This window comes from Falco cherrug, chromosome 7, assembly GCF_023634085.1.
Source record: "Falco cherrug isolate bFalChe1 chromosome 7, bFalChe1.pri, whole genome shotgun sequence".
Classification (NCBI taxonomy): Eukaryota; Metazoa; Chordata; class Aves; order Falconiformes; family Falconidae; genus Falco; species Falco cherrug.
Window position 1 is genome coordinate 11476061 of NC_073703.1, and position 24493 is coordinate 11500553.

The window sequence follows — 24493 nt, forward strand, 5'->3', positions numbered from 1 at the left end:
AGCTTGCTGGCATATGGTTCTCCACCTTCTGCTCTAGCTACAGTTTAAATCAAACCACCTTGGTAAAACCCAGGAACCACCAGTTTCTCTGTCCTGCCCTGTACAAAATCCTTCCTTGTGTCTGGTGACACCACGAAGGAACACGTTTTGGATGGATGTCCACTGTGGGAGAGGCTCTCTGGCTCAAACTAGGCTCTGTGCTCTTTTCCATGTATCTCGCAGCTTTCAGGTTAATGGGATGTGCAGAGTGGGGACAGCGGGAGGAAGGGAGCACATTGCATGCAGGCAGCCTCCAGCAAGCGCTTGGGAACCACACTTGAACAATACAAATTAGAGAGCAGGGGAAAAAGACAGTTTCACAGTCAAGGCGGGGAGAAGGGGAACTACTCAAGGATGGGTGGGGAGCACAAGTAGCTTCTCTTGCCTCTCTGGATCTGTTGGCTGCACCCAGGGGACACTGAAACAGGAAAGAGTCCTGCCCTCCCTAGTTAAGTTTTATGGGAAGGAAAAGGCTCCTGAAATCCCTGCAGGGAACTTGCTGTCTCAAGTTTTCACAGCAGAGCTGAACAGGCTTGGGTAGTCTGGCTACGCTGAGAAACAATCCCAGCTTTCTGAATGGAACTGGATCTCCCAGTTCCTGGTAGTTAAGCACTACCCCTCACCTGGGTCCAGCATTTCACTGGTTACTCCCAGTACTCTCCTCACCTCCCAGGAAAACAGAGATCAGTTCGGACAGCTTTTAAGAGCAGCCAAAGTCCTGCCAGCTGGGACCCTGACCTCAGTCAGAGATGCATAGGGGAGAGTATGGAAACGGAAGAGGCCACAGCCTATGTCCCACAATATCCTCCAGTCCTTAATAATCAGTGGCCCAGAGATTTCTTGAAAACATGGGAGGTATTTTGTGTTTGATAGCCTCTGATACATTACTTTGCTTTTACAGTTCTGTTCAAACACTTTTTTCAAGCCATCTATCATCTCCTGAGACGAGGAGTCCCACCACTTTACTACCCAGCGCTGCACCACCGTTGAATCCAAACCTCCCATGTACATCACCAGGTGTTTTAGGCCAGGAAATACCAAACAACAAACAATTCTTCCCCATCCAGCTACATCTAGGACCTCCACAAATGGAAAGCCAGCAGTTAAAATCCATCAAGAAGCTAAATCCAATGACTGAGAGAAAGCAAAAGCCTCAATTCAAATGCTTGGGAGTGGGGCTGAGCTTTGATTGAAAGTTTGTAAGTTTGATTAGCTCTCAGTAAGTGTGTGAAGGTTTGGGTGGTTTGAGGGGAACACAGAAGGGTTAAGCATTGAGGTCAGTGTTTGCATGAATATGGAGACGATATTAAACAACAAATCTGAGCCAAATGACTTGCAATGCAGCAGCGACATATCCCAGGCGTGAGAAGAGATGAGCGTGGAGGTCAAGTACCATAGCAGGGAGGTTTTATTTCCCCAAAACAAACTGCTCTTTTGTGCCTGTGCTTCAAAGAAGATGTCATGAGATTATGAGAGCTCTTCACCTGCCACATCCCTCTCATTACTGAAATGAAATAAATGGCAGCAGCATGAAAACAGCAACTCGAGCAGGAGAAAGACAGGTATACAGTGAGGAAAAGGGGAGGGGGGAAACAGGGTGCAGGTGGAGGTCTTGGCAGGGTAGAGAATTAGGGTAGTTACCATTTCTGAGAAAATGCCAGAAGTACAACACAACCTAATTTCCCCAATTAATTCTTCTGTACTTGAGCTGCTTTGTGTGAAGGGCTCTTAATGTTTTGAACAGGAGGAAAGGGAAAAAAACAGAAAGACTCAACATTTGTTCTTTCCTCAGTGCAGAAATGGGGAAGTGTTGAGGAAAAATGTCTGGCTAAAACACAAGATGATGCTGTTACATCTTCCTTCCAGGAGATAAGCTACTGTGCCGCAAATTCAATTTGCAGAGATTTTTATGAGCCACAGAGATATCAAAGACCAGGACATTCAATATCACACTGACTTTTCCTGCACGCAAAACATATCAGGACAGGCACAGAGACACTTAACCCATGCACCCACATTGAGTGGTTCCCTCACATCCCCTGTTTCCCCCCCAACTGCAACGTAGGGAGAAATTGCTTCTTTTGCCCCTAAACCACCAGTCAGGGCAGCTGTGAGGCACCACGGCACGAGCCACCTGCACCTCATGGGGAAACAGGTTTCATCTAGAGGGAATGATGGCAATGACAACAAGGAAAGAAACAACAAATCAGGGGGTGGGGTGATGGGACCCATGGGGTAAACAGATGCTGAGACGGGCATGCAATACTTTCAGCAGCAGGTACAGGGTCCTGCACATAGCAAGACTGTGGCTCTGCCTGGCTGGCCCATCTGTATCAGTACTAGGGGACCCCAGGTCACATCTCCAGGTCACTACGAGACTTCTTTGCACTCACTTATGTAGGTAGACAAATCAAGACATGGTCTCCAGGATCCCAATTGGTACAGGAGAAAATTAAAGTACTTTTCACTTCTAAGTCCTTTCCTCAGCGGAACATATTTACAGAGACAAACCCTTCCCAATGCCCAAGCAGAAAGGATAGAGAAAGAGTACTGTGTTATGTTTTTCACCTCAGGGAAGGGGTAGAAGAGACAAAAGGCAATGCTCAGCTTTGGTGCTAGAAATGGTACTGATGTCGGAAGCTGAATGCGGCACACGCATTGTACCAGTTACACAAGATCCCACACAACAGCCAGCACGGCCGGGGACGGAGCTTTCCTTCCCCCACCCATCGGCACTGAAGCAGAGCCTGAGCACAAGGTCTGGGTGCACCAAACCCGGCTCACTCTATCTCTGGAGATGACTACCCCTGCTAGTGTACACCAGGTCTACTGTAAAACCTGAGGGTGGCAGCTTTTTTATTCCCACAAAGTGAGTCAGTAACATATCCCAGACAGAAATTCAGAGGGAGTTTTCCTCCCCTCTGCCTGTCGCGTTCCCCTTTGTAAGCGATGCTGCAGAGCCCTAGCACGCTCATTGCAGGGCTCCATCCTGGTGCTAACAGGGCTGGGCAGCAGTTTCCCTCTCCTAGGATTGATCTCCCACGCTGCAAACGTGCTCCACGAGATGGATAGCAAAGCAACGAAGAGAGCATCAGGGGACTTGGAAGTAGGTGGTGTACAACTGAAGGATACACACAGGCATTAAGGGGCCCTAGCAAGGATGCACAAAAAATGCTGGTGGGAGAGTACAGCCAAATCTCTCCAGAGAGTTCAAAGCTGCTGTGAACAGAGAGCACTGTTCAATGATGGTGTGATTGTTTAAGGACCCTCTATCTAGGAGAGCAAGGGTCAGAGCAAATCTACTTTCAATATGAGGTTGGTGTATTAGTCTTAATACCATGCTGAATGAGCTTCAAAAGGAGTACAACTCAGGCAGCTGCTAAACCCCAATGATCTATTACTTGCATGGAAACTTCACTGGAAAAATAACAGACTGTACCCAGGAAAAAGAAAACAATTCTGAACTCCAGAGCAGACAAACTAAAATAAGAGATGGTCTAGATGGGAGATGGTCATCAGAAAGCAACCTGACAATGGGTACTGAAAATTACCAAGAATGCAGGGGTTTTGCTAGACATTTTAAAGAAAGAGAAAAAAAAATGTTTACACAGTAAACCTTCATACTTTGCAGCAGGAGGCATCAGCCAGAGGGATCCTAGACTTTTTAAAGAACACTGACCTAAGGCCAAAGTTATAGCAGAAATGTTTTGGTTCTGATGTGAGAGCCAAGGTTCATAGGAAGAAATATTAATCTTTTATTAAACCAACTGATACTACTGGAAAAAAAAAAAAAAAAAACCAAACCAAAAAAACCCAAACAAACAAAAAAGAGCTCAGAGAGGGTTTACGTGTCTAAAATTCATTCTTCTTCCCCCTCCAACAATATCGTATGTTCTATTAAAAGATATTACTTCTTCCTGCAAACCTTGTCTCTCCCAAACCCAAACAATGCTCCAGAGTGGTAAGGACACAGAAACAGGGAGCATTTTTTGTTATTATGTTTAGCTCTCTGTTGCTAGAAATAGAAACGTATTTTCGGAGCCCTTTGCAAATCCTGCATGTGCCTTTTTTTTGACAAGCAGGTGTCCTCTGCACGACGAACTGTGACCAGGAGAACACTCAGGACAAACCTCCAGGAAAGGATGGAGCTAAGTCCCCAAGTGATTTTAAGCCCAGCCCAGGATTTGGGGCAGGATGCCAGAAGGGTAGGACACAGGAGGTCTGGCCACAGGGTTGTCTTAATGAGGTTTAATGCCTACATAAATCCTTCCCCTATGCAACATGTGTCTTCACTGCTGATGTCCCACCCACATCAGGATGTTACCTTGGAAGTTATTAAGGACCATTGACTACGATTTAAGACTGTGTTCTCTTCTAAAGATGAAGAAGTAGTGCCCTTTCCCTGGACAGCTGCCACACGATTTTGTTTTGGAATTGAATTACACATTTTGGGGGACAAAAGGAAAATGATCTGGGTTTTATTGGAGCTCAGGTGAGTTCAGAGCCACAGAAGGGCTCTGGGAGCAACCAGCCCCCAGTCTGCTGGGTGAAAGAGCAGCTGGGGGTCCTAAGCCCAGCTCTGGTGATGCCCTCTGCTCTGGACAGCCCCCACCCCAGCCGCCGTGACAGCCTCCAGCTCCCTGGGCAGCACTGGGCAGGCACCATGTGCTGACTTGCTGTAGTCTCCATGACACATTCAACTTGGCTGAGGCACAATGTCCCTGACCTGCAGCGTCCCACCACCTGCTGTCACAGTCCTGAGTCATACCTAAAAAAATCGCCTACTCACACATTTTTTTAAAGAAAACAACAAGGAAAACTAAATCCGCCCAAATCTTTTCTCTCCGATATGGATATATTTCATCCTGCCTTCCCACAGAGACCCACACCAAAGATTGCACAGCACATTACACAACACATCACAGAAATGCTTCTTCAGCATCCCCGCCTTTACTCTTCACACAGAAGCTGGGCTACTTCTCCATCTCCCCAGTCCCTCCACTTTCCTCTGCTTTCTAATCAGATGCTGCTCCACCTCTCCCCACCACCTCCACAACCATCGTCTCTCCATCCTGTCTTGTTGAAAGAAGGTTTAAAGGCAACAGCTGACAGGATCCCTCTGTGATGTACAAGGAAAAGGACGCATCTGTCTTCAGGCAGAACATGGAGAGCCTCGTGGAGAGGGGAAACAAGCCTTTCTGCTGCTTTTGTTACACAAATGTTTGGTTTCTGTATCCAAATGTGTAACAGGAAATTAAGCAGTTCACCTTTGTTAAAGCACTTTAGCATCCCACAAATGCAGGAGCCAGATGGTGTTCTTTCTTTGTTTTAAAAGATTAAAAATGGGAAAGAAAGGAAATGGCTAGGAGCTAATCCTCAGCCTGGAACATGCTTACATATCCACGTGCCCAGTTATCCATGCTCATGGGGCCTGGGCAAGAGCAAACACGGGGACCCAGTGGACTGAAGTGAGTCTGCTTGCAGAGAGCTCCAGACCTGTCACTTTGTCTCAGCTTTGAGGTGGAATCCTTCACTGTGTTCCCAGAAAATGACAAATTATAGTATTTTCCCTAGGCTGCAGCTTAGATACACCACGCAGTATTCTCTAGAAATCACCTGAAGCAGAACTTTGCTCCAGGTCCTACTGGTGGGAATGGCAGGCTGTCAGCAGGGGAAAGCTGCTGTGCACAAACACTGAGAATCGGACTTGGGAATTTCACCGGGCAGGCTGCAGATATAACCATGGACAACACCAAAGAGTTCCAAAGTTCAACTCTTCAGCCACATCTCCATCTTACATAGGTGAGACCCAGGAGCAGTTTGGTTCTTGCACTTGGGCTCCTTTTCTCTCTGTCTATATCCATTCAAAAGCCCTCACTTAGGATACCTTGGTGAATTTTATGATAGGCCTGTGCACTTAAAGGGATTGTCTCAGGAGCCTTGAAGAGCCAGTTTTCATGCAAGGAATGGGGATGTTAGGAATTAAGACTGTGAGGAAGACAGAGCACAAATGCACAACTGTTGCGAAGCTATATAGTTTTTCTCACCTACATTTGCAGGAGAAAGCAAATGCTGCTTCTAGATACCAGAGTTACAAGTCTAACACAGTCAATTCACATGAGCCCCATGTGGCTTCATTAGTGTCACAAGCAGGTTTCTGCTCAAAGGCTTGATTGCTCTTGTTCATAGGGAACTTAGAAGTGCAGGTTGCCACACAGAAACCAAATAGATTTCCCAGTCCAGAGACACCAAATTTTACAGCAGTTCTTGCAGAGAATGAATGCAGCAGTTCCGTGCAAAGGCACAGGGAGAGAAGAGGACAGGTACGAGACAGGGGTGCATGGGGAAGGACAGAGACTGTCACATAGCCATGAGGCTGAATAACGCGATCAGCTCCGTGTGCTCTCCTGGTAAACATGTCCCACAAGGTCGTGATTAGAGAAGGAGATTGAGAAATGAACCTATTTGGGTTCTTCTCATGTGCTGGGAGGAGTGTGGTTGGGCTGTGGCTGGAGAAGGGATGAAGGGCACTTGGCCCCTGCTTTTTGCTGGGGGGGATATACAGCCTGGGTGGGCTGCCCAGCTCCGCCACCGAATTCTGCTTTGGCCTTGGGCAAGTCATATAAACCCTCTGCCCCTCCTGCCACCAATGTAAATTTGGGCAATCAGAACCTTATTATGCTAGGACCCTTTTTTGGACTTTTGGAGAAAAAGCCTCCATGCATGCAGACCACAGTCTAACTGATCAAGGGTTTCAGAAGTACAAAAAGTCAGTGAAAACAGACAAAGGAAAATCAACTAAGAACAACAGGCTGTGCTGGTCTGCAGCTCAGCTCTTGCTCTGGTAAACAGGTGACAACCAGTTACTACTTTGGTCACACATGGCAATTTGTGTTAGCAGAGAAAAATTCACTAAAAAGCCTTACAACACTGCACGAGATACCATGGAGCAATCCTCAGCAAAGTGTTTTGCACACACAGGATGAGGTCTACAACACACCACTACAGAGAGGACAAGAACGCCCACAACAAAAAACTAGACTGTAGAGATCATATCAGTTCTCAGGTTTTGGGGCCCCCTCCCAGCCTTCACATGTTAGCAGCAGCAAATTCTCCCATTGCACAGAGAGCTCTCAGTGCTGCAGGAGAACAAGCTTGGCTGGGATTGTCTCAAGCGGTCTGACACTGACTGTGGCTGGGGTAGATCTAACAGAGCTGAAGGAAAGGAGGCAGGCAAGAGCATGGGTGATGGTGTGGGCCGCTTCTCATCCTCCCCTGGGCTCTTTCTTACTCTTTCCTTCCTGAAGTTTCATCAGTGATGGGGTCATAGCCACCTCTCTTCCCTCATCACTGCCCAGTAACTGCACCGAGATCTTTTCCCAACATGGGCTCTTGTGCTGCAAGGTGAAGATTGGCTCCCTCACTAGTAATTAAACTTAGTGATAAGCCAGTGTCCTGGGCTGGGAGATGTGATATGTCTCAGCAGAAATCTGGTCACATTTTTCCTCCTCCCCAACACAGTAACTCCACTTGACAGCTGCCTATCTTATAAAGAAAACCTTCTGAATCAGATCAAGACCTCAGGTCAACCCTTTCTAGGGTAGCTGATAGAAATCATCCTCAAAGCCAAACATCCATGTTGCAACAAGAAGTAAACCCGCCTTAGTCCAAGCATCAAGCTAGAAACCACTGCTCCTTTGCCTGAAAAGCCCTTCCCTGCTGGTGGATGGCCCAGCAACAAATGCCTGCTCCAGTGTGCTTCAAACGCTCTGCACATCACAGATGCTCCTGTAGATGAGGAAGGGTGAGAAACAGGCTGTCCCCCCCAGGGAGGCTGCCATCCCAGGCACATAGGGCCGTGCAGACAGGTACAAAGGGAGTGTGCAAGACAAGGGGACAGTGCGAGCACAAATCACAGCAGAAAAGGCTGGAAAGGCATTTCTGAGTCATTGAGTCTGTCCCCAGAGACGAGTGCAGGATTAGCCTCTGCACTAAACCCAGGCATTTTTATCTAGTTGCTTCCTGAACTTCTTTAATGACAGACCCTCAGCAACCTACCTCTGACAAATTATTCCTTTGTCTAAATGATGACCCTGCTGGAAAAAAATGTATTGAGGTTGAACCCAAATTGCCTATTATTTCCTCTTCCACATCTTAGGCACTTATCAGTCAGTCTTTCAGTTGCCTTTTCTCTAGGTCCCTGTATTAAGTTTCTTTAATCTAACACCAGAGGTCACGGTCTGTAGTCTTTGTCATCTCTTTGGATTACTTTTAATTTATCAAGGTCTTCAAATAAGAGGGAGAAAAAATAGGAGGAAAGAATGGGATGACTTCAGAGCCATCCCAAAGCGTGTGACTGTGTGCTGGGGTATCACAGAGAGCTCTGTGTGTAGGCATCTGTATGGATGTCTGAGCTACAAGCATGCCCAGGACTGAAAAGGAATAAGGACTCAGGGATGCCTGATCAACACCTGTGTGCGTGTTTCAGTGAGGGAATAACCAAGTGAGTGAGCCCAAGAGCTCCAAAAACTGATTTACTGTAACATTTCCTAGTCTCCCTTTGCTCTGAGCATCAGACTGTGCTGGAGCTGCCTTACCCTGTAGTAATCAGTGCTGTAGACATCTCTTGACATCCCAAAGTCTCCAATCTTCACCAGCAGGTTGGCTCCGACCAAGCAGTTCCTGGTGGCCAGGTCTCTATGGACAAAGTGCTGGGAGGCAAGGTACACCATTCCAGAGGCGATCTGGCTAGCGATGTGGAGCATCTGAGATAGCCCTAGCTCCCCTTTGGCTTGTCGCGGCTGCCCATCCACGAGGATCATAGCATCTGGGCCATGTGCCCTATAGGGAGGAAGAAGCAAAAAGCATAGAGTTGGGTCTCAAAAGTGAGCAGGAGACAGGAATCCCACACTGTCGCTGTTCCTGCTGGGGTGGGGACTAGCTCCCAGCTGCACTGTGAGGATGTACACACAGCTCCAGTGGAAAGAAAAAAAGAAAAGCTTAAGAGAGCAGGAGGTTGGGGGAACATTCGGGGTGTGAGTGGGTACCATATATCCTTATCCTATCCTTACTCTGCTGCAAACAACTTCTTACAGCTACAGGTAGAGACAGACTGCCAAGACAGAGGGAACATTGGCTTGATGCAACTTGGACATTCTTCTCTGGCAAGACCTATGCAAAACTAATGAGGCTCCAGATATTTACATTTGCTCCAGTTAATTCTTACACCTTGGAAACCTTCCCAAAGGAAGAGATATCACCCCCTTTTCCTCCACAGCCATCATATTCTTGCTACTTAGTATCTTTATTAGTTCCAACCAACCTCCTCTATTTCCTCCAAACACTGTATGACCAACCAGCCACCCCCTGATTGATATCAATACAGCCAGAGATCATAGAAAAGGTTTCAGAGGAACACCAGCAGCTTCATGGCTGGAGAATACCTTTTGTACCATAAGCTATCCCAGATGTAACACAGGTACCGTGAACTGTGAAGGCACGAGCACAGGTGCAAAGGTTAGACCTGGATGTCAGCAGATGCAGAGAACATCCTGAGCAACAAAAGGAAATAGTTTGCTGAACCAAGTGCATTGTAAATGCAGGACTTAAGGTCAGTCTCATTCCTGTCCTGTCCCCTTTTTAGTACCCTTCCTGGCTGTGTACCCAGCCTGTCTTTGCCGTACTCCCTCTGTGATGTCTCTTCCCCTGGTAGAGCTCACCCTGTGGTAGCCTGTGTGAAGGTGGAATAACAAAAGCCCTCATATTTAGGGAAAAGCAAGAGATTTTGCTGTGACCTTCCTCCTTGTGACTAAGACTGCAGCACAGTATTTCCTTTGAGGCTTTCATACTGTTCTCTTTGAAACGATTCTTGGCATTTCACCCCTGTCATCAGCAATAACCCCAGAGAGAGGCAGCAAATTGAAACTGCACATACAGAGATTTCCCTCCTTCTTGACATGGGACCGAACAGTGCACAGCAAGATCCAAACTGTTTCCCTCCTTCATCTCTGTTCCCTGACTGCTCTGTTGGACTTGAGGATGCCCCAAAGGGATTAGCACCCAGGTGTTTGGGGCTCAACTGATAGTTTTTCAAATGCCCCCCTCTTCAGCTACCTCCTGCTGCCCTACCACTGGGAACATGGCTCTGAAGGTCCCTGCTGGTAGAAGGGACAGCTGGAAGAGGAGAGGAACTCCAGAAATGAGCGCTTGGGAGCCAGGAGTGTTTTTTTGTGAGCCATGAGTGGGTGATGCTGCGGTGAATGTGGGATGAGCTGGCTGGGAGCAGCACTGTGGGCAGCAGGGCTGGGGCTGCCGGAGGCATCTTGGACATGGTGGGAGCAGCATCACGCTGGTAGAACTGCTGAGGGCAAGGAGAAGCTGTAGAAGAGTGTATGCAGAAATGACTGCTCGATGTCTTATTTAAACAGCCCACAGATGGGTTTACCCCAGGAAATTACCTGGTGGTGACAACAGACGTTGACAGCAGGTGAAGCTGAGCCAGGACTGAGCAGGGTAGCTAAAAACAGCAAAGCAGGACAAACAATAGCTTCTAAAACTGTGGCGAACAGTTTGTACCAGTCATGCCTTGCAGTTACACCATATTTAGCTGCAGTTGATACCTGTTGTCATCAAAGGTAAACATTCCTAGGTGAGAAATGAAGGATATATTACTATCTCATTACTGCCAGCTTTTCCAAATACAGTAATGGGCTCCAAAGAAATGTGTGTCTGAAAAGAACAGGCGATGTTTAAAAAATAGCCAGCCGACGCCTTTATTTCACTGGCTCTTTGTACATCCTACTATATAGGACACATCTCGGTATGTCCTATATAGTACATACACTTCTTTCCCCCCCCTTTCTCCATCCTACATGATTATAGTCCAGAAGAACGAAGTATCAACACATTTATGAGATTAACAGGAAGGATATTATTACATTTAGTTGTGTCAAGAAGCCTACAGAGAATATGAGAAGGACCTGCCCATCTTTTCTTGGGGGAAGGGGTTTATTCGGTTTTATAGAGAGGCTATAAAATTGGGTGGATCTCCTGTTAAAGAACTCTTGGGGTTTTTTTCCATTATGGAGTCATGGAGGCTTTTGTCAATGTGGGGAAGAAAATCACCCCTCTGGCTTCCTCTGCTGACATTCCTCTTTCTGTCCCAAGACAGTCTGACTGTGGGGCTGCTTCACTGGAAGGGCTGACACAGAAACATCAGAACTTTGCAACTTTTCTAACAACATCTATTGCCTGTCTGAGTTAACAGCAAATGACAACAACTTACTATAGACTGCAAAGATGGTCTGTAATGGCAATGTTCAAATATCCCTACTTCAAACCTGCTACTGTCACAGACAGAAAACAAACACTAAAAAGCCAGTGATGGAAGGAAAAGGAGGAAGCAATGAACATAGGTGGTGAGCAGAGGGAAAAGGCAGTTGCTGCAGACTCCCGAGCAGCGGGTCTGTGTGCCAAGGAGCACCCAGCCTTGCCACACACACAACCTACAGGCAGCCTTCAGCCCCTGTGTGCACCAGCCCTAGGGACACCACGCTCCCTGGAGAGCATGCCCCTGTTTCTCCACGGCAGGATCTCTTCACTATCCCGTTTCTATTAGCGCGGACACCATGATTGCAGACTCCCCTGGTGCAGACAGCAGAGTAAGTTGTTGCACCACTAGCAATGATCTTACACGCCAGGGCCCTGGGAGGCATGTGGAGCCATCCCAATACATGCCACCTCTAATCCAGCTGGTAGGTCTTGATCCTAGTGCTTCCCCTTGCCACACCAGTTCATTTTACAAACCAGTAAAATTCCCTTCTCTGGAAAGCACACAAAGATCTAACAACACTTAGGGGGATTTATTTATTGTGCTTTTCTCAAGGAAACTGGGTCTAAAGCAAACCTCTTCTGTTTTACCACTTCTCCGATTTCTGCAGTTACAATTGGGAAAAGTCCGTCTGAGTGTCTCCTACAGACTCCCAGTGTCCCTGGCCTCCAGAGCCTGCGAGCTCCCCTCTCCTGCTGTGGGCTGGTGAACCATGCCGCAATAAAAGCTGCTTGCTGAAGGATGCCAGGCACTCCTGCACCACCAACCCTCTCTGGCCCCCTGGCAGCCCCTGTCCCCCAGAGTTTCCCACGAGCAGATATCTGACCTGACAAACAAAGCCCAAGGCTTTTTTTTATACGCTCTCTTAGGCGTTTTGAGTACCCGTTTGCTGGCTATATGCACCCTTGTCCCAAAAGCCAGCTTCCTTTGGGACACAAAGGGCTTTCACCGCCTATCACACACCAACATGCAGAGAAGGGAGCTCATAGCTGCATGCAAAGGAGAAGCTGGCAGCTAAATGCAGCTGGAAGATGAGAGGCTGCAATCCCAGGGACCACACATCTGGAAAATATCTTTTCCGTCATAACGGCCAAAGATAATACAACAAGGATCTTTCTTCTCCAGTGACACCAGGACAGGCTCTGGGAGGCCAGACTGTTTCTCAGATAAGTCCCAAGGCAGTGTTGGGACATGGGGGTGAGGGGGTCCATGGCTCCAGCATGATATCAGCCTTAGGAGCACACTGTTGCGTGAAACAATTCCACAAGGCATTGGCAGTGGGCACAAGAGATCTCTCTGAGACAGCAAGACAGCGTGGTTTGGACGGTGAACTAGAGCAGTGAAGGAGGCTATGCCTCAGCTGTAATGTCTATCTCCTCCAAGGAGAAGAAAGTTGCTGATTCTGCCAGGAAAAAAGATGGGTCAATTTTCTGCTTTTCTTTGTGAAGCACTTCAGGAACACAGCTTCTCACGCTCCAGTCACGAGGCCAAGGCTCTGTCCTTAATGCTGCATCTCCAGCCTGCACTAAACACCATTTCAGGCCAATGCACGGCTTTCGTGCCTGTAGGCAGAGCTTAATCCACTGCTGCTAGGGGGGCACTGAGTCCCTGCAAGACAGCGTGCCAGGAGAGAGGCTCTTAGAGTAAGCAAGGTTGCTCCCCCTTGAATGTGGGTCTGAGGAGCTCTGCAAAGCTAGCATAGCATCAGCCTTCACTTGTCCTACCTTGCCAAGGGTGACAACTACCCAGAGCCTGAGACAGGGTCTGAGCTATAAAATTGTATTCAATCTACCTACAACTATGACAAAATAAGGAGGGAAACCAGTGCAGGGATGTTCCCAGCCCAGCCACTGCCCTGCGAATGCCCCATGGGAGCTGCAGGCAGTCTGGCACTGCTTGGCAGAGGAAAGAAGAAACCTCTGGGGTTCTTCCCCATAGCTCTTGTGGTAGAGCTGATCGCTCAGAAATAAAGACCTCAGGGAAGGACCTGTATTACCTGGTCAGAAACAGACTGTGATGGTGGGAAAAAAATCGAGTGTATCCCAACGCCAGGTCTAGACCTGCTGTGCTCAAGCGTCTTGTTCCTGCTGCAAACTTGTTCACACTTAGCAGTCAAAACAGGAAAATACCAAGGGTCCAATTTTCTAAATACTGGGAAATAAAACTACTAATTATTTCAAGAGGTAAGTACCACTCCACTTGCACGCATGTTTCGGAGCGTAATTTCTGTATCGTGGGAGAACAGCACCACAAACATCCTCCCACGGTTGCTCCCTGCCCCTCAGCGCTGGCGGATTCAGGGCACACAAATGATCTGTGTCGCACTGATGAAATGGCTGAGTGATGATTGGGGAGGGGGGAGACACTCCGGCAATTTGCATCTCTCTAGAGGCAGGGAAGGCAATTACAGCACTTTGTCAGGCCTCGCCTGGCTTCTTGAGTAGCGTGGTGCCACAGGTTAGGCTATTCTGTATCTCAGTCAGAAACTCTGTCTGATGAGGCTTAGGGAGCAAGGACCAGGGATGGACTCCGCAGGCACCACCCGAGACCCTTCCAATGTTTCTCAGGTCTTTTCTGAATATAGGAATGAGAACTAGAGATCAGTAAATGCCCAGAATACCAATTATACCAAGGGCTCCAGCAAATTTCTCAGAAGAGTACTTTGATTCCTGTGCTGTTGAACCAGGCACTGGGTGACATGGGGAGTGGTGACAAGCGGCCTTCCTGCTTCAGCAGGGCATGGCTTTGCTGGGTGTATGGGACTTGGAGCTGCTGACAGCCATGGCTTCATGTCCTTCTACCCACCCAGGGCAAGGAGGGATTGCAGTCACCCTTCCTGCAGCTTCAGACTCGCTGGAGTGGGAGAAGTCTGGTTTCGATAGCTCACAGGGACTGTCCCTGGGACTATCTAAGAGGAAATGCTGGGACAGGGCTAATAAAGCACCAAATCTGGTGAGGACCATCATCTCCTAGCAGCTGTCCTTGGAACAGCTGGCCATCATTACTCAGCTCACCAGCATCCATGCAGTAATGGTGTCGCCGGTGCACCGCAAGTGCACCATATATAACAAGCCACATGCATAACAAGCCACACTGAGGCTGCAGAGCAGCTGTACAGTATCTCCTGTGCCCTCCTTCACACATACCTCAGGAATTTGTTCAGGTCACCATGCTTCATGTACTCAAAGACCATGATGAGCGGGTCACCATCACCACACACGCCATAAAACTTGACGATGTGCTCATGCTGCAGGTTGGTGAGCAGCTCTGCCTCCCTCTGGAAATCCTTGCGGGCTGCCAAGGTGGGGTCCTTCAGCGCCTGAAAGAAGGGACACATACGGACAGGGTGGGCTCAGGTCAGGGCAAAGCAGGAACAAATAGGCCACAGCATTGCAGAAGAACCGGTGAGGAAAAGAGGGGAGACAAACCACTGCCACCACTTGCACCAGTTGCACTGGGAAGGCTGGTGGTAGGTGCTGGTGGCACCACCTCAGCGTTTCGTTCGTGTTGTTACCAGCCCAGCAGATTCCCCAACTCATTTCCAAGGCAGCAGCAAACATGCCTCAGAGGGTAATAGCTTCCAATTATTCCCAGCTTGGGCAGGATTTGTACTGGTGACCTAGGGGTGAATGGCTTCATATCTTATTATTATTAAATTCCTGAGCCAGCCAGTCCTTGCTATCTGTCTTTTATTTTGAAATAGCTGACTACACTGCCTTTATTCAGAAGATGGATTTGCCTGGCTGTGCAGTTATTGTGTGGATTTTTCAAACTGCCTCTGAAGAAGGACACTGTCAAGTCTTTTCTCATAATTTTTAAAATCATGTTTTTATTCCCTGCTGTTTATAACAGCTCCCCTGGCAGACTGATGCTGAAATCGGTATCCTTACTGAGAATATCTCATCTTCCACATTTGAGCACACCACTTTGCCGTTGCAGGGGAGCTTGCAGGCTCCAGGCTGTGTGGACCGGCCCGACGTCACAGGGTTGCTATGAAGATGTTGCTGTGGGTGCAGCCGGTGACTGGGGAGAGTTCCGCAGGGTTGGACTCTGGCTCGTCCGTGCGCTATTGTGCAGTTGCATCGCAGAGCTAGTTTGAGAGCAGCATGTTGTCATCCCAGGGTACCGAGGGATGGCACTTAGTAAAATAGTTGAAGTCCAGAACATTTGATGAGATGGGATGGCCAGGAGAATCAGCACGGTCTTTGAAAACATTTAAGGAAATGAAGAAGCAATTCTGGTTTTGAGTTGCTGCATGTTGGTTTCATTCTCCCCATCCTCCACATGCCGGGACTGTTTAGTACCAGTTCTGGCTTTAACTGTGCAGCCTAACAGGAGTCGAAAAGGATTCAAGACAACTTGTTCCAGTTATGTCCAGATTCAATCTGATGCGCACCGGTTCCCCCTCAGTGGTGGGGGACGCTAGGTGTCTCTCCCCTTACCTACACACAAATACACCTGCCCCTTCTTCCCCATGCCTTCAATCTCCCCGTGAGGACGGGAGAGGTGGCGTCAGCATGTGCAGGCTCCAATTTATGTGCAAAAAGGGACGTTCAGCATCAGAAAGCTGTGCAGAAGGGAAGGGGCCGAGCAGGCTGGTAGCACACCCGCGGCGGGTCCCCGGCACTGCTGGATGCAACGCCAGGCACAGCGCAGCAGGGCATCCTCCAGAGCAGGTGCTTTTCCCCCTCGGAGCAGATCTGCTCTGAGGCTTTCACCCAAGCCTTAGGACACAGACTCATCTCCTTCTTCTGCCCCCAAACTGCCAGTCACATGGCATAATTTTATTTTAATGCTATGTCCTCTGGGATAGCTTGGCTAGAGGTATTTAGATGGATGTTAGCTACACGGTGCAGATGGCAAAGCATCCATCCTTATCTCAGGCACACTATTACTTTTAGTCATTTAATATCTTCATAATGTAGATGCTACCCTATTTTTCCCCCGGAAAAGAATCCCCTCCCCCATCACTCTTTCTCCCTGTTTTTCCTGCATGTAATATTTCAAGCTGCAGCGAGTTTAGGTTTCCTCTCCTTCACACACAATCATTTCTACAAGGTGTTAGGACTGTAAGTTTGTAAATATCACACACACACACACACACAAAATATTAAAAACCTAACATTATTAAGGTTGCAACAGCCAAGCATTTAGAAATGAGGGAAAGGGGAGCTGGAAGTGGTAGAACAAGGAAAGAAAACCAGGACCGGAGGAAGAAAAGGGATACTTCAGCAAAACCACTGAACTGCCTCTCTAGGAAGGTTTGGGGTGCATTGTATCTGTGCCTCCATCACACAATTCCTGCGTGACATCTGGCAAGACACTCGGCATCTGCAGGTTGCAGCTGTTGTCACGAGGTGTCGGTTGTTCCAACATTACCTGGGAAATGCCCTCTCACACGGCATCAGCGCCAGGTCTGCCCAAGCACCACGTGTTTATTGCTGCAGCAGGGTTCAATGTGGGTCTGGTACCTGTTGCCCGTAGGGCTGGAAAGGCAGGTCAGTAACTCCATCCTCCACCTAAGTGGATCCTTTCAGTTTCCCTGCTTCTCCATCTGCCCTCTGCAAAACGGGGATGATGCAACCCCAGCACCTTGCTGGGAGGCTGTGAAAAACAGCACGCTCACATCTCGGGAGCTCTCACACACAGGAGTGATCATCACAATGGAGCAGCCCATAGAGAAATGAAAAATCTGCGTTTAGAGGACATGCCCTGAACAGCAGCTCCTCCAGCATTTCTAGTACTTGACTTTGTAACCTCAACACTCTTTGCTGAACATAGTTTTCATGCATTTCTTAGGATGTTTTTAGAAGCAAGCTGAATAAAACAGGAAGCTTGTCCATGCCATCACATCAAAACTCGGGCTGCAACCTTTAGATCTGCTGAAAATCTGAGTCCCATTTAACCGAGTAACACAGCCACTTTCTTTGGCCCTGGGAGGGAGTCCCTGAGAGCAGAGCAGAGGCAGACTTTGGGCTGCGGACTCAGCTGCCTTCACCAGCGTGTCCTGCTGCTGCCCTGAGCTGCAGAGACTGGGGAGGTAGTTCTCAGCCTCCATAGGGAGCATGAGATCTTCAGGAAATACAGCCAAATCTCAACTTAATATGTAAAGCCTTTACTTTTTTCCTCCCACCCCCCCCCCACCCCCCCCCCCACCCCACCCACCCCCTGCCTCCCCAAGATTTATAATGTGGCCCAAATTAGAGGGATTTTTGCCCTGCCCCTTTCTCGGAGCTGGCAAGAAGCCAGATTTCAAGGCCCTGCTCCAAAGCTGGATCTGTATGATCTTGCAGGATGAAAGGCACTCTGGAGACATAAGCTCATAGTAGCAATTAACAGAAACAAGTTTGGATGCTGTTTCTGCCTACATGCAAATGAAACTCAGAAGAGACTTGAGAGACAGGATCACATAAGGGATGGCTGACACTGATAGGCAAGTACCAGCCATGTAATCAGGCAATTAATCATATGGGTAGCTGTGCTAGCTCGGCTTTAACCAGTCTCAAGGTGAAAGGTGCAATCCTGCAGTTCATGGCCAGAGCATAAGGGGGCAAATGAGCTAAAAAAAGGCTTGAACTGTCAATGATTAAAACAACTCTCAAGTAACTGGCTGTCTCCAGCATCCTGGAGAGAGTGCTGGAACCTTTCTCCTTGTAAAGCACCAGTTCAAATGTAGATCTTCTTCCAAGAATTTAGGAGGCATCGATTAACTCCCAGGGATTAGACTACGTGTGTCTGCCAACTGGTGCCACTTGAGAGGACAGCCCATTTCTGCACTGAGTGGTGTCCTCTACCCAGAGCCACACTGATGTGGCACAGCTCACATGAGGACTCTCAAAGGGATGCAAACAGCACAGCACAAGCCAAGCTGATTTTTTGTTGGCTCACAATCACCAAAACAGGAGGAATTTGTGGCTAAGCAAGCAGGAGCTGAGTGCAGCCGAGCTGAGTTGCTTTGCCCATCTTGCAGCAAATTGATCCCAGCAAATTGGTTAGTTGTGCTTAGCTTTTGAGTGCTCATTTTTGCTGAGGCCCTTGTTTCAGCTTCTGCATTTTCCACAAAGGAATAAAATCCAGAAAGAGAAGGGCCCTGGTCCCTCATGGAGGAAAGTGGACTCCACGCTGTGCTGCTGTAGCTGCACGGGAGCTTACAGCTTCCAGACCAGCTTCTCCTCCCTGTCTGTCTCCTGGTTGTGTCAGCAGGAAAAGAGGCTTTGGCATTGGTGAGAATAGACAACCTTGAAGCGAAACACTGAAACTTTGCGTGACTAAGTGGATTTACCACAATCTCTGGCGTCAGATAAATTTCCACCCCTGGCCCCCAGCCCTCCCCTGCTTCCCTTTCCCACGCAGGCTCATCCAGCCTCACTCCGCCGGCCAGCCCCTGCCCTACTCTCTAGAATTTGCCCTTGGGATTTACCTTCACTGCCACCAGCATTTTGTCGTTGGTGGGGCTGAGGTTGTAACACTCGGCCAAGAACACCTTCCCAAAGGCACCTTCTCCCAGTTCCCTCTTCAAAACGATGTCTCTCCTCTTAATATGCTGGACATCTGTTGGAGGGAGGGGAGGAAGAGGGAGAGAGTTGAGGGAAGAATGAATCAGGGTTAATTCAGGGAATGGAAAACAACTAATTCAATTTTCTAGCAAGCTGCAAAGGATCTGAAATTGCTTTGCAAAAATATCTACAGGGATCTTTTTACCCACCCACGGAATGCAGCCATCTCTGGGATGGAGCTAGTCTCATGCAAAACATCTGGGAGGAAAGTATTTGAGGTTTATCCCGTTCTCACTACAAGCTCGCGGCAAGCTTGTCCTCAGGGAGAGGAACCTTTGGGGCAAAATCTGCTACAAAGACCTGAATCTCTTTGGAATGATCCTGGAAATAATTCATCTCCTGTGAGGCATAGCAAAGGTCACATACTTCCGATGCCAGGCCAGGCAAGATTAGAAGGTCCTGTTGAGTTTTGCATTTCAGTCGGGATCACTCTAAACTGAAACTCAGGCAGATTTTTGAGGCTGAACTTTGGCAAGTCAAAGCATTCCCAAGGGGGGGAGGACCACTGACCCCCATGCACCTTAGGGCACAGGCAGGATCCAGTTGGAATCACCGAGTGCTGCCTCTTGCAAAGCCCTGACCCTGTAGCCATCTCCTACACCACTGTTCCCTCAGAAACAAGGTCATCCCAGGATAAAGTCACTGGCACAACAGACAAACTGAACTCATTAGTTTCAATGATCCTTTCCACTGACATTTAGGATAGCGAGGACTGACAGAGAATAGCAACTGAGGTTTCAGGAAGAAACAAAAGAGCAATAGCTATTAATTTAATAAAGGTACAGAGGCCTATGAAGATTGGCCTGCTCAGCTAAGAGGGTCATTCATAAGGGCTAGATCTGCCCAGGTACTGGGCATCTACAGTAGATGAGCGACTAGCAGGATATCCACAAATGCTGCACCAAGATTAAATGCCACTGGTCACTGGGAGAGCTTAGGGGTCTCCATATTCTCTTTTGGGCACACTAGAGCACAGCTACTTGCTGCCAGATCTCCAAGAACATTTCTGGTGTCACAGCACCCATGCAGCTCCTCTGGCAATACAAAGGGGCTTTTTTTAATGCCCAAAATTAACTGTGGAAGCAGCCAGAGATGCACAGCCACCATAGCATTTTTGGGAGGCACAGTGCCCAAAACTTCATCTAAACTGCCCTTCACTAGAGTTTACTGTCTCCCTTGAGAACTGTGGTAGCACAGACCACCCCCAGCTTCAACCTGATGGTCATGGCAGGGCAGTGAGAGCTACACACTCTTCTCCAGTGCTTGGTGAGCAAAAGCTGATGCATCAGAAGTCTCTTCAAGAGGCATTAGATGGGACAGTGCCCTCTTTCCACTCCTATTCTGGGGCAATTATAACTTGGCCTTGCATCTGTTTGCTCACAAACTGGACAGCCTTTGAGTCTTGCCCATCTCTTCCATGTGCCTCAGGAGCTGTACAGGTATGCACCCCTTAGCTCAGACTCATTTCCCTTGGGGCACTGCAGATGGAGTGCTGGACAGAGTGATGGAGTACAGGTGGACGGACTAACACCAGGTTCCCAGCTGGCTGCAGGAAAGCATCACTGACAGCAATCGCAGCCTGCCACCAGCTCCTGCCACCCAGGTGCCTGAGTAGGCACCTGTATGGACCCAAGGGAGCGTATGCTCCACAGCAACATAGGTACCACTTAATGCATCAAAAAGCCAATGGATTGGAAGGCTATCATACAATTAAGCTTTTTAATCAGCAGCTCACAGGCAGGTTTCAGAAGCTGCCATCTCTGGCCCTTTTGCTTGTTTGGGAAGATGGATGCTGCGAGATTGCATAAGCAATGGGCCTTGTAATGAGTGATGCCTCTACAGAGAATTCCTGTTGACCTTTTCATTAATTGTTCAATAGACTGAAAACTGTTAGTTACCGATATTAATATTAGTAACATTAAGGCACAGGATGGTAGGCACGTCCAAAATTACTTTGGTTTAAAATCTGCAGTGACAGCCAGGGAGAACAAATCACATGCAGACTTTGTCTTCTCTACCTGGTTTAGTTGAGTGTTTAAGGAGTACCTTGAGAAATCTGAAACATTACGTGTTGAAATGTTAAGTGATGCACTTGGGTGAGGAAAGTCCTAATCTAAGAAAAGCTCAAATGGCACCAATTTACTTAATAGAGTAGAGGAAAAGGGTTTTTTCCTCTTTCTCTTGGCAAGCACTTCTGTAGCACTCATCACTACAGTACCTAGGATTTACTGTATTGACAAACCATGTATTTGCATTCTTGGTCTCCTGAACAGCAGCAGTCGAGAAAGCTGTGGGGAAATGATCTAGTATTAAATGGAGCCCAAGGACACTTTAAAAAAACTCAGAATCCCAACAGAAATGTAAGCTGATTGCTCCATTTGGTGTGAGACAAAGTTAAAAAAGAAATGAGCTCAGAATAACCAGCAATACTGTTTGACATTATTTACGCTTCTGGTGAGTTAAGAGGTAACACTCTTACGAGAACTGAAGCAAACCTCTCTTTCTGAACTCCCCAGGCTCTTGCCCAAAATTTTCAGCTCACAATTTTTCCTCCCAACATCTTAATAACTGGTCAGACGTTTCTGAGGGCTGGCATCCAGACTGTGTAATTATGTCTACATTATTAAAGTAATATCCCATCTGTCTTCAAGACCAGATTTTGCAGCAAGTTGTTAGGGTCACCTGAGAAGCTTCAGGGAAAATTTATATGAAGAACTAAAGGAGACACTGTAGCAGACAGAGTTGAACCGAGGGAGGAGCAATCCTTTTGAGGTAGTGGACTCACATAGCACTGCTGGATTTAAAGTAAACGTGGATGTTTATAAAAAGAAAAGGTTCATGAAGTTAAGCAGTTTGACAGCAACTGGACAATCTTACTGTAGAGTCAGAAAAGTACTTTTGCTGATCACAATTTCTCTCAACCTCGAATGGCCATAAATTTTGCTTCACAGTATTTTAGGCACAAATGGAATAATAAGTGAGTTATAATAAATTGCTTTTTCACATGCTATAGGCCTAAAATACTGAAGTTTACGTCAAGTTCTTCCATTCACAGTGAGATCAGCACTATGATTAATTCTACATTCCTATTAAATATGGGTTTTAAACATAAAGCAATGACAAACCGCCACGGCACTGTGCGGATGGCTGTGTTATTGTGCTAACCTTGCATCTCTTCCCTCATCTGTCCTGGCTGTAACTCATAAGGAAGGCCGAGTAGCCATGAAAGATGCTGCGCTGCAAGGGCACTTGGGAGGTTCATCTGCATAAATCTGTTTACCTCCTCCTGGAGAAAGCTGAGCCCTGTCTGATAAACAGCTGGTGTTTATTTGTTTTAGGCAGGCGGTGGTGTGCTAATCTGTCTCGGCTGTGTTGCAGTCAGCCCTGCCGACAAGGTGTATGCAAAATGTCTTCCCATAAGGACCACACTTTTTTTTTTTTTTTCCCCCCTCCTCCCTGTACCATTAACTTATAAAAACAAGCCAACAAGATAATTCAAAAGAAGAACCCATGCAGGAGCCACAGCAAGACCTGACAAGAAAATAACCAGACTTGACTGCATGATGGGAACTCGTTCAAGGCCACGCTGTATCTACGGGAAGGATGTGAACACACAACACTGAAGTAATTCCAGTTTTCAATTAAGCATCTTGCACCCTCATTTGGGGATTACTATATTGCTGCATGATGCAGAAGGAGAGTTGGGCAGATCCCCCACCTTCCTTCCTGTCCATCAAGGTTTAACACATGGAGAACATGTTTCAAGCTCTTGCTTTCACTGCTGTTCTGAACAACACATGAACCACATCAGAAAACACCTGACCTGCAGCTGGCTGGAAATGGCCCGGGACTTCAGCTCAACGATGGCAGCACGTGGATAAGCTAGAGCATTAACCAGAGGGTAGGCTGGGACACTGCACTCACCTTTACAAATCGTCTCCAGAGCAGAAAGCTTTCCTTTTCTCTAGAAGAGCCAAGGCAGAGGGATTGTAGCTCTGGATCCGCAATGGGATCTTAACTAACCTCCTCTGAACATTTTGCATGATGGCTGACTGTATCTGTGCTTAAAGTGCACGTAGAAAAGTGGCTGTCTACAAACGGCAACTTCTTCCTCCCCATGTTCACTCCCATGTGTCCCTTAGTCTTGTCTGCTCCTCTCCTTGACACAAACATATTCTGGTTTGCTAACCTTGCGAACTCAGCACAGCTATCGGATACAGGGGAAGTAGAATAGGGAACAAGATTAATTCTGCTTTTCTCGTACATCAATCTACCATGTCCTGATGGGTCACTTCTGCACTGGCCCACGGGACAGAGCCTGGAAAAGCCACAACTGTTTTTTCTTAAATCACTGATTCAATGACTCTTCACCCATCTTTTACACTCATCTTGCAGAATCTCTCTTGCTTGTGACAAGGTCAAGGCAAAAAAAGAACCTCGCTCAACTGCCAAATCCCAAGTAGAGCATATAGGGGTGCTAACAGACTGTGTGCAATGAAAACATCCTTTTTCTAATAACCACCACATTTCCATCACATGAGCAGAAATCAGGAAGCTGCATGGGTACATTTCATGAATCTAATTTTCCAATTATTATCTCATTTCCAAATCAGTCCTTGGGGGTCAGATGAAGAAGAGGTGGGTTCAGTGACACTGCAAATTCTGCATTGCAGATTCCCATCACAGCCAGCATCCTAAAAAACATGGTTTGATAATACTTTTGAAATCTGGATGCACATGATTGAGTTTGGACACAGATGACTACAGTGGGAGGTAAACGGACAAATCAAACTCCAAACAGAGTAAACCGTCAGCAGCGCCAGTACTTAAGTTATAGCAAAATGCAAAACTACTTCTTAAGCGAAACCATTTACACCAGGTCTGAAATTAATTCTTCACATCTCCTTCTTTCCAACTCCCGAGCAGCGGTCTGTCTGATTGCTGTATTTCTAGTGGGTTTCCTGCCCTAAGACTCTTAATTCACAAACAACATGTAGCTCACTGGGGAAACAGCACAATTTTAGAAATTTCTCCATTTACTTTTGCCATCCTCTTTATCGGCAGCTTTCTCTTCTAGCCTAGAAAAGACCAATATCAATTTTCTGTCAGTTTTCTTCTTTTCTTCCACACACGTGGCCCTGTTTTCCCTAGCGGGAGGTTCCTTCCTGCACCTCTCCATCACCAGCTCCTCCCTCCCTTAGCTTTGTCACATCATCGCATTTCTTCTCTCTTTTTCTTTTCTATTTCTTACCTTTCTTGTTGCTCAATCCCTGTTTTAAAAATGACTTATTTTAGATGTGTTTCTAGGGTATCCTGATTTGAGTCTGATCCTGGGCTCTTTGTGATAATGGCCTTGATTTTCATAAGCTTCTAAAGCCTCATTTGCATCAACAGCACTATATAAATGATAACAACAATGACATTTTTCAGTAGTGGCTGAGTCATTTGCTGTAACAACTAATCTATGCCAAAGAATTGTCTCTTCTCTATATACATAAGCTGTCCACAAAAAGGTAGCAAAGTTCTCAGTTAGTCAATATGATTCATTCACTTCTTTCTTGACTCACTG

At 47.3% G+C, this 24493-nt stretch overlaps 1 protein-coding gene across 4 annotated transcripts in view; it reads right to left on the reverse strand.

The window, feature by feature from the left end:
* NTRK3 (neurotrophic receptor tyrosine kinase 3) overlaps positions 1 to 24493 on the reverse strand; it is a 232138-nt gene that overhangs the window by 37827 nt on the left and 169818 nt on the right. For 3 of the 4 annotated variants that reach the window (XR_008733243.1, XM_005436616.3, XM_005436617.4), the window contains exons 13-15: positions 18789 to 18919; positions 14515 to 14687; positions 8637 to 8880 (exon numbers count right to left, since the gene is read on the reverse strand). Coding sequence is in view for 2 of the 4 variants with exons in the window: in XM_005436616.3 (XP_005436673.1) it covers positions 8637 to 8880; positions 14515 to 14687; positions 18789 to 18919 (548 nt within the window). In the remaining 2 variants the exon portion in view is untranslated. The remainder of the gene's footprint in view (positions 1 to 8636; positions 8881 to 14514; positions 14688 to 18788; positions 18920 to 24493) is intronic. The other variant, XR_008733244.1, reaches the window with a different exon arrangement.